Here is a 14888-nt window from a genome sequence, read left to right as displayed (position 1 = left end):
AGTTGGCAAAGTCCAGTCAATGAGAATCGAGGGTGGAAAAAAAAAAAAAAAAAAAAAAAGGAGGCTGTTTTTGGGGGTTGAAATGTTTCTGACTTTGAATGTGCGGATGAATGTTTAGCATTATAGGCAAACACAGCAAGCGTTTTGGGACACGAGTCTTTTCTAAAATGCAACTAAATAAAAGAAAGATGTTTGGGGGGGTTGTTTTCTCTTCCTTTCTTCTTCCTCAATTTTTGTTTTGTCCTCCTCAGAAAACAAACACAAGAAGTACTTGAATTTTTTTTTTTTTTAGTATTTTATTTCATAAGTTAAACTGATCCAGTATTTTTATTTTTTAATTCCGTGAGCTCGTGAGTGAATATTTTGTACAAAAGAGAGGAAACAGAGAAAAGAGACTGAAGGGAATATGGCTCAATGATGTTCTGTCATGGTGTTGAACGTTTCTGCTGTACTTATTTGTGTATTTTATTCTCGTCTCAGAACCGTTCTGTAATATTGTTATGTTCGCTATTGTAGAGCAGCTCTATGTAAATATACCTAACGTCACGGAGAAAAAAAAAAAAAAAAAAAAAAAAAAAGAAAAAAAATCTCATGATGGAGGTGTCTTTATTCAGAGCCCTCTGCAGAGGAGCAGCCCCGAGGCTTTGCCGGTGCCGCAGCCTCGGCGGGGTGGACCCGGGCATCCCCCGCAGGCAGAGGAGAGCGGAGCTTTCTGCTTCCTTCCCCAGCACTTTTATATTTCACAGTACCATAATAAAAGGCGCTGAGGTAAGGGTTATATGTGCCATCAATTTTTAGATTGGGATAATTAATTGTACTAATTTATGACCCCAGGCAATCGAAGTATATGTAAAAAGCCTAAATATGGATGCTGGGAATAGAGGAGCTGGCAAAGGCATCCGCTCTCTGCCATCCGCTCAGGGGGAGCTTCTGCGATACCGATGGGTTGCCAAAACTTGGAGCACTGCTGGAAGTGCTGCTCCTCGCAAGACAGCCGGAGCTGCCCAGGAGGAAGGGAGAAAAAAAAAAAAAATGAAGAAGAAAAAAAAAAAAGGTTAAAAAAAAAAAGGGATAAAAAAAAGGCTCTAGTGGAGACGAGCTGCGGGAAAGAAAGAGCAGGGGAATAAAGCAATGCATGGGGGCGATGCGGCACTCTGCGATTTTTCGGGCTAAAAGACAAAAAGGCAGAATTCCCTCCTTTGGCCCTACACGGGGAAGAAATAAAAAAAAAAAAAAAAGGGGGGGGGGAGGAAGCTGTTGGCTGCGGAAAGGTCAAACCCCACCGTCCTGCCAGGACGAAGTGGGTCGGGGCTTTCTGGAGCTGCAGAGGCGAGAAAACGCTGCCCACAGCGCGCTAGAGCAGGGATTTATCAATGGCTCCTTCTCTGGGCGCTTTCCAGGCTGCTGAATGAGAAACAAGAGGCAGGAGATTGTATAAAAAATGAGCAGCGAGGGATGTTTAATCATAAAAACTTGTTATAGGTCCCTTTCTTTAATGAAATGAGTGGAGCTGCGTTTTAATCTTTCTAATCAAAACCAGATCAGGCGAGCAAGATACGTTTGTCGCCCTCGTCCCAGTTCCTCCGAAATAAAAAAATCTGGAAGCGATTACTTCTGCTGATCTCATAAAATATTGCTCTTTAATATTTCTTGCTTAAGCATTTGGAGGGTTTTTTCCCTTCCCTGATTTGTGTCCTCGCTTTTAAAGCGGGCTCTATTTTTGTCACCGGCGGGGGACAGGCGCACCGCGGTCTATCAGCGGAGCCATCCCTGGAGCAAGGGAAGCTAAAAGCCCTTTTACAATCCCAGTTTTGTGCTAGATCTGTTTGGAAAACCTTAACGAGCGCAATGAAATGGTCAGGTTAGAAAACATTTTAGCAGAGTGAAGATTTATGGACCAAAAAAAAAAAAAAAAAAAGGAGGGGGGGATCTTTCTACCTCGTGTCAATTCACTTTTATTATTGTTATTATTAATATTATTTTCCCTCCCGTCTGCTTTTCTGTCTGCGTTCATCCCGGCTCGAATAAAGGATGAAATCTTGCAGGGCTGAGAAGCCGTTCGCCCACCTCCTCTTGGCGAGAGGAGAGAAATCTCTCCGTTGTATTGTTATTAATTAAGAGAAAATCCCAATCATCATTTGGACAGGACTTTGGAGGCAGTTTCGGACCCAGCTCTCTGGAGGGGCTTGTCAGGAGTGTTTAGCGATGTTGAAAAGACATGATGTATGGAAGTTCATTTTGGCCCCCTTTCATTCAAACGGATCTCATTTCCAGTGAGACCACAGCCTGCTCCCTCCCTCCCCCAGCCCTCCCCTCCCTCCCCAGCCTCTTCCTCCCTGCCGCAGCCTCCGCTCAGCCTCCGGTCCCATTAGAGCCGACGGGCAGCGGAGGAGATGCCCCTTTGTCTGCACCGAGCTGCTGCCGGGGCTTTCTTTTGTTGGTGGTGGGTTGGGTTGGGTTAAAATCCTGCCGCAGTTTTAGTTCATGTGCAAGGCCCCCGGTATCCTCACCCCCCGGTGCAGGGTTGCACCAGTTATAAAATGCCATTTGGCCCTGCTGGGAGGCTGCGCTGGTGCGGCTCAGCCATTGAATTTCTCCGCCACCGCAGCCCTCGCCTCCTCCAGTGGCGAAAAAACCCCAGCGTGGTTTAAAATAAATAATAATAATAAGATTAAAAAAAAAAAAAAAAAAAAAGGAAAAAAGAAACAGCAACCGGCCATCACAGAGCAGCACAGCTCGTGGCCAGCCTTTCCCCGGATTAATGCATCAAAATGCTCCAATTTCGGCATTCTTTGACATATGGCGCGTGTGTGCAGACGCATACTGATACAGCTATTGTGTGCCTGCGCTGGTGAACATGCACATGTATTTCTGCCCAGGGAGAGAGGTAAAGATGTGCTTGTGGCTGAGCTCATGCTCACGGAGATAGAAATATGTATGTTTAATATACGTGCGTGTCTATAAGGTCCTCGGTGTGTCGGGTGCGTGTGTGGTTTGTGTGTGCCGGGTTTCAAATCTGCCCTTTTGTAAGGCACACAAAACCGACAGGACCCTACAGCTGTCCATAGGTACATTTCCGCAGCCAAAAAAATGCCACTTTTACAACTCTGTTTGTCTCACTGCTATGCGGGGCTGAATAGGAGCGAACAAAACAGGACCCTAGATCTGGCTAGACGTCTGGCTTTAATTGCTTTATGGTTTAAATAAGGTGGGTGCTCTTCTCTTTGAAACCGGATTATTGGAATGTTTTGTCTACAAGCTACAAACAACAGACCCCCTCGGACGAGGGGAGGTAAAAAAATAAAATAAAACCCCAACCCCAAGCCAAAACTGATAAAAGCGGGGAGGCTGCGAGGGGGGTGGGGGGGTGGCACATCTGGTGGGTTTGTTTGGCCCTGCGTGCGTGTGTACACACATTGTGCTGCCTTTTTTTTTTTTTTTTTTTTTTTTTTTAATGAGTGAAAGACTGTGGAGGGGGAAGAGGAAAACAGTCTTCCTCCCCCCCCACAAAAAAAAAAAAAAAAAAATCCTTGTGTTTATATAGTGCTCCCCGCCGCCGCGCTGCGCTGTTGGAGGCTCCGTTCGCCCCCCCCGGGGGATACAGGAGGAGGTGAGGGGGGGGTCGGTTAAAACGCAGAGCCCGGGGACCCTCGGGGGTCTGCGGGGGCCCCCCCAAACCGCCCGGGGCGCTGCGCCCCACGGCGGCCGCGAGATGGCGCTGTTGCCCAATCTTAGCGCGGGGCTGCGCGCAGCGGGGAGCGCGCCCCGCACCCGCGGCTCCCCCGCGCCCGCGGAGCGGCCCCGCGCAGGGTCCGGCTGGGGAGGGATGGAAGAAAAAGAATGGGGGGGACACGGGGCCGCCTGGCTTCACCGCCACCCTCTCCCTCCGCTTTGCACCGCGCTGAGAAAAATATAAATTGCTTTTTTTTTTTTTTTTTCTTCCCCTATATATATATATGTATATTTTAACGCGGAGCAGCGCTCAGGGCTGACATCTGACGGCGCGGGGAGCGCATAAATGCATAAAAATGCTTGCAGAGAAATTGCCTATATCCAAGCGTGATTTTTTATTATTTTTTTTCTCCTTTATTGACTCACGTCACGTATCTCTCCAAAGCCTCTTCCTTTTTGGGGTGGGGAAGGAGGGAATGACATCTTCCAGTGAAGGTCAGGGCAGGAAGGGGGGGGGGGTATAAAATAAACTCCGTGAGTGTACAATGAAGCACCTAAAAGTACAATACAGCCGCACCGCTAACGCCAGAGTGAAGCGCATGCACCCGCAAGGCACATTACCCCACACCCATCCACACCTCCAAACACAGCCAAAACAGTAGAGACAAAGAGCAGCACTTTCCCCAGACACTAAATGTCAAGATATTTCCTTTAAAATGAAGTAGGCAATCGCATATATCTTATTTCATGAAACCTGGAAAGGTGGGGGGGATCCTTTCTTTCACAGACACTGAAGGCAAACATTTATTTCCCAGCCTAGGTATGATTCCGGCTGTTGAAATACTCGGTGCACCTTTGCTTACTGAGTCCGGGGATAAAGGTTTGAAAAATGCAGCATTTCTTCCCGATAGCAGCCCGAACTGCCCATATCTGACAACTTTTTTTTTTTGTGCTTTCCCATCCTTCTATTTGCACAGCAGTGTTTATTGCATGGGCAGGCACTGGGATTTTAAAAATAGAAATGCTATTGATTAGATGAGGAAAATAGTTACCTCGACTATTAGCTGTTAATTAAGGAGCCTCTGTCCCTAGCTGCCCTTTTCTTCTGTTTTGGGGGGTTTCTCTAGGGAAAGGGAAATCTGGGGAAGGGGAGACGAAGGTGGGTGCGTGCTGGATAAATGAATATGGTCATTGTGCCGTCCTTGAGATTATTCGGGTATGGAGACTATTTCTTCACAGCTAATGCAGCTTGTTTTTTAGAAGTGTTTTCACAATAGGCGGTGGAAAAATCACTGTTCTCCTGCACAGCTCATTGTCTGCATACGGGGAGGAAAAACCTAACATATGTAGCCCTTCTGAAGGGAAAAATACATCCCCTATTTCTGAAAATCTAATAAAGATGGACTGAGTGGCTACTGTGCCTTTTCCTCTTCTTGGGAAAGGAGCTGCTAAAAAATCCAGTTTCTGTCTCACCAGAGGGTTGAGCCACCCCGTGCCTCAAAAAAATCGAGAATGTGACCTTTGCTGGGAAGAAAAACACCTAATATCACCTCTGCAAGCGCAGCTGAGGTGGGATTTTCTCCCTCCACACTTGAAATCGGCCAGAGTTCCCCAGGTCTCTTCTGAAAATAATTAGGCTGCTTTTTGTGGAGGAACATGAGGGAAACATTTAAAGGGCTGTAGACTTTTGAAGGAAACACGGGGACTGGTATAACACTATGTCATTTACAGACGTGGGGTGGATGTTTTTGGCGGCTCGGGACTCTACGGAAAATATCCCTTTGCGAAGTGTCCCCCCCACCCCCTTTCCCCTACCCACGCCTTGAAAAATTAAGGCGAATCCTGGTGATTTTAGGTGATTTTTTAATGAGTTGAGTTCCTTCGTGCGGTCGTAAAATGAAGTGTCCGAAGTGAAAGGTTGCAGCGAGTGGTCACTCACGGCGCAAAAAGTCTGGGAAAGGGGCACGCCAACACCACTGCCAACGACGGAAAAATCCCAATGTGCAAGAGCGAACAAAAATGCCGATGGTTATTTTTTTTTTACAGGCGAAGCCCCCTGGTACATGCACAAAAGGGAACACATACTTTCTGTCTCACTTTTCCTCTTTCTTCCAAAGTAGCTCTCTTTAAGCAATGGTCTACTTTATTCCCTTGGAAGGACGCTTCCCTGTTATTTCCAGCCTTGGATTTTCAGTGGTTGGCTCGAAAGGAAGCACGAAAAAAAAAAAAAAAACTCCCCATAATTTTCTGCCTTTATTTTCTTAAAAGAAGGACAGCAAGAAGCAGCCAATCAATAAGGAGAAGCTTCCCTCGCCCGCTCGCTGCCTTTTTGCTTTTGTTTGCTTGTTTGATTCCAATCTTCCAACCACCATCACCACAATAACAACAACACACACACCCCACCAAAAAAGGGGAGAAAAAAGCAAAACCAACCCAAAAAAAATGGAAAAAAAGGGGGGGGGGACCTGGGCTCTGCGCCTCCAAGCACCCCCCCACCCACCCTCTTTTACTCCCCCCTCTAGGTGGGACCAGCCCCACAGAGGTAACCCTCCCTCGCAGCCCCCCCCAACCCCAACACAATGACAACAACAACAACAGGGGGGCACCCCCCCAGCCCCTTCCAGCCCCCCCTTGCAAGCGGGCGACCCCACGGAGGGGGGGGCTGAGCCCTTGCAGAAGCTCACCCCGATTTTTTTTTTTTTTGGGGGGGTGGGGTGGGGAGGGAGTGGGGGTTGATGGGGAGGGCAAGGGGGGGCTGCTTGGGCTCCCTTTACCTGTTGAGGTTACCTAGGCTGACCTCCCAGCGCATGTATTTGCTGCCATCAGTGAAGAGGCTGCTGCTGGGAAAAAAATAAAAAATAAAATAAAATAAAGGGGGGGGTGGATATTAATGCGCACCTTTCCTCACCCTCCTCCACTCGTTAGGTGTGGGTGCCCCCCCCCCCCAGAAGGAGGGCTCTGTGCGTGCCCCCCCCCCCCCGGCACACACCACCTTTCCTTCACCCCTTCCTCCCCCCCCAACAAACCCCCCCTGAGCGCCCCCAAATCGCTGTCATTTCCCTCGCAGCCTGTCTCAGTGTGGCGGAGTGATGTGTACATATCGCGTGTGAGGGGAGAGAGAGGAGGAAAAAAAAAAAAAAAAAAAAAAAAAAAGCCACACCACCGGGATTTTGAGGAATTTGCCTGTGGTGTTAAAGGGAAGGAGCAGAGTTACAGAGAAATTGAGAGAGAGAGCTCTACCTACCGACAGATTACAAGAGAAGTCAAGAGCACCGAGAACCAACCGTACAGACACACAGAGGCACCATGAAACGCCTTTGAGATCGCATTAAAAAAAAAAAAAAGCCACTAAAAAGCAGGACTTGAGACAGTCCAGGGACAATCTCGCACTAATCTAGAATTAAAGCCGTCTTTTTTTTTTTCCTTTTTTTCCTTTTTTTTTTTTTTTTTTTTTTTTTTGCATGCGAGGGTCATGAGTTCCTACTTTGTAAATCCTCTCTTTTCCAAGTACAAAGGCGGTGAATCGCTGGAGCCAACTTACTACGACTGCAGATTTCCACAAAGTGTTAGCAGGAGCCATGCTCTCGTGTATGGTCCGGGCACTACTGCTCCCACCTTCCAGCACCCTTCACACCACGTCCAAGAGTTTTTCCACCACGGAACCTCGAGCATCTCCAACTCTGGATACCAGCAAAACCCATGCGCCTTGGCGTGTCACGGAGACGCTTCTAAATTCTATGGATATGAAGCTCTACCGAGGCAATCGCTTTATGGTGCTCAGCAAGAGACGACTGTTGTACAATATCCTGACTGTAAATCGTCTTCCAACAGTAACTCTAGCGAGGGACAAGGGCATTTAAATCAAAATTCGTCTCCCAGTCTCATGTTCCCATGGATGAGACCTCACGGTTAGGACCTTTTTTTCCTCCTCCTTAAATGTTTTCCTTTATTTTTTCTCTCTTTATCTCCCTCTCTCTCTCCCTCCCCTCTGTCTGTCTGTCTGTCTATCTATATATGTATGTATGCATATACAAGCACAAACATATGTATATATATATATACACACGCACGTACACACATATGCATACATATATATATAAATATAAGAGGCGTAGATGTAAAATATGAAAGGAATGAGTAGTTTTGTGCTAATGTTTCTTCTTTTTAGGAAGACCTTTGAAAGCAAGCAAGACAGCAGTTACTAGAGAGCCAGCAAGGTGATTCCCTGCAAAAGGCTTAAATCACAATAAAGTAAAACTTGTTTTTTATTGCTTGCCTTGAGGATAGGCAATAAGATACAGCTCCCACGAGGTTATTTGCATGTTGATAATACACTGCTCTTTAAAATGTCATATAGCCTTTCATAACCGCTTGGAGACGAAGCCTGAAAGGTGGGAATTTGTATAAGTATTACTAATACTTTACATCTGTTTCTTAAAGCCTAGAGATAAAAGTTTAAGCAGAAAAGGAAACTTAGCTCAGAGCTATGGGGTGGGGTGGAAGAGAACATTATACTGTCCTGGGTTAAAGAAGGGGGTGGGAAATTCAAAATAATTTGGGCTGAATGGAACTTTGCTCATGTGAAGTCCAGATAATTGCACAGAAATCTGAATACTTCAAAGTACAAGTTTCCCCCACCTAAGGACCAAGGTTGTCTAGAAGCCTTGTTAATTCAAAACATGTGAAGGTTAGTGTTAATTTTAAGGACAATCAGAGCACCAAAGTTTCTCCCCTAGCCCCCTATGCCTAGAATATTGAAAAAGAAAGAAGAAAAGAGAAAGAAAAGAAATAGGAAGGAGCTCTGGCTAATGTAGAGAGGATGTGGCCCAGAGAGGCTGGGAGATAGACGCAGAGGAAAACATGATATTTATCTAAGCTTTGACCTAGAGGTAGTCTCAAGGATGCAATCATTTCAAGCTGAAGCTTTTTTTTTTTTTTTTTTTTTTTTTTTTTTTGTTCTTGCAAATGCATTGTTTTTCTCATTAAGAAAGGGCTTTGCAGAAGGAAGTGCAGGGGCTCAGCTGCACATACCTACGTCCTCTTTCTTTCTTTTTGACTATTGCTACAAATGTCCACCTCGAGTTGTTTTAAATGCAATCTCTGTGTTTGCACAGGCACATATCCATCTCTGTATGTGTGTGCTTTAGAGACATACATAACCGAGAGGACAGGCATAGGGAATTTAATGGAAAATCCTAATTCTCAGGGCGTAAATATTATCAAACAGCAGGACCCTGAGCCTGTATTTTGGGAACCAGATTTGGAAAAGGAAAACAGAGATGGACATTTTGGATAATAATAGTAATAATAATAATAATAAGGAAAGAAAAAGAAAGAAAAAAAAATGAACGGGAGAATGGGAGGAGAAAGAGAAAGGCTGGGAGGATTTCACGGTGAACAATGCAGCCTTTATAAAAAAAAAAAAAAAAATCTTTTTTTTTAATTGAGCTGGCCAACACGACTCACCATACAGAATCACCTTTTGGGAAACTGGAAACATCTCTTTTGTGAATGAGCTTGACAGCCACGTCCCCACACCCATCCAAAAGCAGCCAGAGCTCAATATTCCCCTGAAAGAGCCAGGAAGGGACAGCTAGCTAACATTAGCAGCCCCCATAGCAGCGATATGATTATTAACCCTAATAACCCAGCGACTTTCTCGGAGTGCCTTCAGTATGCAAAAAGGCTGAAGGGGGGCTTTTTTTTTTTTTTGGGGGGGGGGCATCAGATTCTCTAGGAAAATCCAGGCGAGGAGGGCCGGGGGAGGGAAGAGCGCAGCCTCCGAGGGGGGAGAGCCACGAAGTTATTTTTTTTGTGTGTGTCCTACAGCTCCCGGAAGACGCAGCGGCAGACAAACTTACAGCCGGTACCAGACCCTGGAGTTAGAAAAGGAGTTCCTCTTCAACCCGTATTTGACACGGAAGCGGCGGATTGAGGTCTCTCACGCCCTGGGACTGACCGAGAGACAAGTGAAGATCTGGTTCCAGAACAGGAGGATGAAGTGGAAAAAAGAAAACAACAAAGATAAGCTGCCGGGGGCCAGGGACGAGGAGAAAACGGAAGAAGAAGGGAATGAAGAAGAGGAAAAAGAAGAGGAGGAAAAAGAAGAAAGCAAGGACTGATTTCTCAGCCCCTTGAAGTCTCGTTTTATGGCAGATGATAAATCGAGATGTTTACGACGGTCATTTGCTTTTATAGAGTATAGAATGGAGAGGCTCACACAGCAGTAACTACCTGTCAAACAGTTGTAGCCTTTTTTATTGTCATAGAAACTTCCCCTACTTTTTCTCTCCCCCCCCCCCTTTTTTTTTTCTTTTTTTCTTTTCCTTTTTTTTTTTTTTTTTTTTTTTTTTAATAGCTACGTCTTTAGTTCAATAAATACATCGTTGGCTTGACTGCAACAGCAGGGGAAAAAATTATCCAGCAAAGCCAAGCAACCCCCACCCAGCAGCCCAAAGCAAGCCTGGAAGCAAATGTCACTGCTCACCCCTGCTCCCCCTGCCTCGCTGCACCCAGTGATGGGTGCAGATGTATTTATTTGAACAGCTTTGACTTTGCCTTTTTCGCTTGGTTTTGCCCCCAGGGGAAGTGCGAGGGTGCTTCCAGCTTCCTCAGCCTGTTCGGGTAGGGGCTGGCTGGGCAGAGCTCCTTCCCCCCAAGCCATTTATCCTCTCCCTTTTAGGGGCCGCTCCTGTAGCCCCTGCGAGATAAGGACGGGATAAGGACGGGCGACCCTACCTGGAAGCGCCCGCAGACACCCGCACCATTTCCAGCGGGCTCTGGCTGTATATAAAAAAATGCCTTTTTCCCTAAGATAGGCCAAAATCACCCCCCCTTCATTTCTATAGGCGCTGTTTACCCTCTGGCTGTGTGAGCACTCGAAATTCTTCATGTACTACCTAAAGGGAAAACCTGCAATAATTATCAAATCTATTATCAACATGGGGCTTACATATCCTAAATTTTACTTGCTCAGAATTTATTTAAGAGAGAGAGCTGTGTTTCTGCCCTGATGCAAGCTACTAAGTAGCATAAAATAATAATAAAAAAAAAATAAAAAAACACCTTGTATTGTACTTTATCACTACCTATAGAAGGAGTCATGCTTTGAAAGTATTTGTAATGCGGTTTTATTGTCGTTTGTTGCTGCTTATTTTCTTGAAAAAAAAATAAAAAAAAAAATCCCAACAACTGAAACTGCCTAGTTGAGAACGCACAGTATTGTATTATTTTATTGTGCTTATAAAGTAGTGTAGAACTAAATTGCACTGAATGTATAGTTATCTATTTGTCTTGACTTATCTGTTAATGCAACATGCTCGAAACAAAAAAAATCGTCATTTGTTTTATGTAAAAGCATAGTTCTGCGTGTTCAACCTCTGAATGTAGCAATTTCAGCCAGAAAAAAAATAAATTCTGGACACCGTGGATTTGTATTGTATACGTGAGACATTACGTAAATAATAATAATTATAATAATAATAATAATAAAAGATTTTAAAAGGACTGTGTTGCCTGCTGTGCTATGTCTTTGTTTGGGACATGCTGTAATGGGCGAGGAGGGGGCTCTGGGGGATATTTCGTGCCCCAGCCCCTCCTGGCACCCTTCAGCCCCCAGCCCCGGCGGTAACTTGCGAGGCAATGGGCTCATCTGGCGTGGGCAGCACCGCGGGGGCGCAGCAGGATCCATCCTCCTGCCTCTGCTGCGCGAAAATCGGGAATAACGCCGGGAATGCTGCCTGGCTGAAGCTGTAGGACTGCAAAAAAAAAATAAATAAAATAAAATAAAAGAAGAATAAAACCCGAGATGTTGCAATGACTGCAGTGCTAAGTCTTCCTTCGCCGTGGGAAAAGCTGTTTTTGGGAGGGAATGCTGTGTGTTTGGAGGGGCGTTAAGCGTGTGCGAGGGGGTTTTGCTTCTCCCAGCTGGGAAATTACATTTGGGAGGTGGGGAAGTGCAGCCCCCCGCTCCTGCCCGGTCCCCCCCGTGCCCGGGCGGTGCCAGCAGGGCAGGGGAGGCAGTTTTCCTTCCAGACCTGGGGCAATTCGGTGCTCGCAGGCGGTCGTTGGCGAATGTTGGCGAGGTTGGGCAGGCATTAGGTGTGCAATCAGACGGGCTTTAGAGGTCTGGGCACCAGGCAGGGGCTGTGTGGCAACGCATTTCCCTATAGGAAAAGCTGGCGAGAGACGCCAAAAAAATGAAGTTGGCGAGCAAGCAGTTTATTCACTTCTTTCTTTCTTTTCCCAGACGCAAAATCCAAGCCCCTTAGACCCCCAAAGCCATACCTCCTTACCCACGGAGACCATCCCCGGCTTAACCTATTATTTATTTTACTACTGCTACTATTACTACATTACTACTACTATTACCACCACTACTACTACTATTAGCATTATTAATACATTTTAATTATTATTATTCCTTTATTTATTTCTCTCTCTCTATATATATATATATATATTTATTATTTTTTTTTTTTCGGCAAAACCTGGCGGTGATGCCTTCAGGTCTCTCTGATAGTTCTCGGGTAGAAGGTGAACTTTATAAATATTTCCTTTATCACCAGCCTCATTTCGTTGAACGATGTTTATTGATCTGTAAAAAAAAGGTCTATCTGTATTTTTTCCTTTTCCTTTTTTTTTCTTCTTGTTGATAAATGGTCTACATCATATAGAGCCCAGGGATGCAGAAGTAGACGGGATGTTTACCAAGATATTGCAGATAAGAAAGCACAAGGCTCCTCAGATGCAGCCTGATGTACTGAACTATGTCTGGAGAATCGTCTGTGGGCTTCAGACATTCTTAACCCAAACCCCTCCAAGCTTAAAGGATTTAAATGCCTCAGTGCTTGAAATTGCTGGACTCTGCCCAGGAGGGCTGGAAAAGGAGAAATAGCCAAGTTGTGCAGCGCACAGCAAAAAGGGACTCGGGTGGGTGCCCCCACACCCACTTTTTCCCCCATTTTCTCCCCGTATTTCCATGGCATGCAGCACGGACGCCCCTGCAATGCCAGCGTAAATGGGGCGGGGGGTAGACGAGGGTGGCGGGGGGGGGGGGGGAAGGCACCGAAAGCCGCATCAGCGGGGTCGGATCCTGCCTGGGGATGGGGCTGAGCCGCCGCAGCCCCCGTATGCGTGTGCACGCGTGTGCGTGCGTGTGCAACGCCAAAGGGATGCGTGTGTGCAGCTCCGGTGTGTGCACACTCCGAATTGCACCAAATACCACCACACGCATATTTCCCCTCCATCGCAGAGCCTGTAATGTCCTCGTTAACGGGCGTTAATCTCCCAAGAAATGCATAAAAACACCAATAAGGTTTATTCTAGACTTTTCCATATCGAGGGCAGGCACGTAAGGTAAGCAGTTTTATTAGTCATAAAACAGAGTGGTTTATTCTAACAGAGCTTTCTTCTTGGGGGATATTTATCCAGCGTTTACAACAAGGGATTTTTTCTCCCTCCACTTGCTATCATAGGATGTATGTGTGCTCATTCATTCGAGCGATAAAAAACTCAGTGAGAAAAAAAAAATCTTCTATGTTACTTAAAAAAAAAAAATCGCGATAAAGCCTTCGCATAGAAAATACCCACATTGCTCCCAACGAGGGGGAAAGGATAGAGAAAACTTATCAAAGTGTTTAAAAATAATAATAATAAAAAAAGAAGAAGCTGTATCCGCACTCTATCCATCATATTTAAATCCACAAATCTAAGTAGTTTTATATGAACGAATACTACGGAATGACATTTATCTATCAAAAGGGTCTGGAGTTAAATTATTGAAACTACAGCCGCAGCAGTTAGTTTTGGGGTAAATGTTTATGTTCTGTAGTCAACACAACAGAGTCGCATCTTCAGATGACATCCAGTTATTTCTGTAATCACTCCATCATTTCAAGAGAAAAAGAGAAGAGACCATTTTATGGGGTAAAGTAATTTGAAAGAAGATTCGCTCTCCACAAAGTGGCTTATTCAGAAATGATCATAGCTTCGGTATTACTGAAATTAGACTCATCTACCCGCCTGAAGTAAGAAATATCGTCCTATTCCACGCTTTTTATTAGCCAATCAAATTTCCTTCGGATCTCCATTTGTGATTTGTGAAAAATATAATTCCTTGAAAAGCTGAGTTTGAGCATATTGCTTATTTTGCCTTAATTTATTATTCTAATCACAGCAGCCGCTGTGTGATAATGCATCCATTAGGCGAAAAAATTCGTTTAGATTTTATACTCGAAAATGGGCACAGATTATATTTTAGAGACAACGAATTTCTCGGGCATTAAATTTTTTTTTTTGCGCGGATTGCGGCGAAGAAGGAGGGTGGCAAGGAAAATGCGCCGGGGAGCGGGGGCGGAGAAGGGGGGAAAGTTTGCGAGCCAGACTTGGGAAGAAAAGGCGATTCTGCCCCATTTCCAGCTCGTCCTATTTTTGCCTCCCAGACTCCCCCCCCCTCTATCCCCCCCCATATGCGGGACTCTTTTATCCTCCGCCCCGAAAATAGCCTCGCTAATACAGGACCCAAGAAAGGGAGAGGGGAGGCGGTTTTATAGACGGGGCTGATGCAAAGAGCGAAGTGATCGCCCGAAATGCTGCCGAGGAAATGTGTGCACAGGTTACTTTCTGCCTGCAAGGATAAAATTTCCTGTTCACATTATGGAATTTATTATCTTGTCTACTCTCTGGAAAATGGGGTCTCCATTGTGCTCTGGAAGCTGTTGTGGTCGTAGTTTCCCCCCTCGTAACTTTTAACTACCTGTTATAAAATTTATTGGTGGTTTGTAAAGTGAATAAAGTAATTTCCCTTCCATCCGGTTGTATTACAACCTTTGTGTTGTTTGGGCAGACAGACACGCATCCAGCCAGGGGGAGAAAAAATAAATAAATGAAAGGGGCAGGGAGGGAGACCCCCCCTCTCCCTCCCCTCCCCTTTTTTCCCCCTCTCAATTAAAAATAAATTAAGGCGCCGAAAGGAGAAATACCTGCAGAATTGTGCTGCCGCTGGGAATGTGCGGGCGCAAATTGGGGAGGAAAAGCTGTTGCGACAGAATGTGCTAGACTTCCCCGAGCATGGGATTGCTTGGCCCTGGGTGCTAAAATTTGGCATTGGAAAGGGGGGGGGGGGGGGGCTGGGGGATGTATTTCTGTCCGTCTTGGGGTAAGGAGAAGAGCATCAGAAAGCTCTGCGGCTCCTCGCTTTGGAGCATCTGAGCAGG

At 45.7% G+C, this 14888-nt stretch overlaps 1 protein-coding gene across 1 annotated transcript; it reads left to right on the top strand.

Moving 5' to 3' along the window:
* Positions 1-7144: 7144 nt before the first annotated feature.
* On the top strand, positions 7145-9794 carry HOXC8 (homeobox C8). Its single transcript, XM_032204839.1, has 2 exons — positions 7145-7580; positions 9502-9794. The coding sequence occupies exons 1-2, from the start codon at positions 7145-7147 to the stop codon at positions 9792-9794; spliced, it is 729 nt and encodes a 242-aa protein (XP_032060730.1).
* Positions 9795-14888: the final 5094 nt, after the last annotated feature.

This window comes from Aythya fuligula, chromosome 29 (assembly GCF_009819795.1).
Source record: "Aythya fuligula isolate bAytFul2 chromosome 29, bAytFul2.pri, whole genome shotgun sequence".
Classification (NCBI taxonomy): domain Eukaryota; kingdom Metazoa; phylum Chordata; class Aves; order Anseriformes; family Anatidae; genus Aythya; species Aythya fuligula.
This window is presented reverse-complemented; position numbering and strand designations above follow the sequence as displayed.

Coding starts and splice junctions, on each gene's coding strand:
- HOXC8 (XM_032204839.1), top strand. CDS start 7,145: ATGAGTTCCTACTTTGTAAATCCTCTCTTTTCCAAGTACAAAGGCGGT. Junction 7,581..9,501: donor CCCATGGATGAGACCTCACG/GTTAGGACCTTT, acceptor TGTGTCCTACAG/CTCCCGGAAGACGCAGCGGC.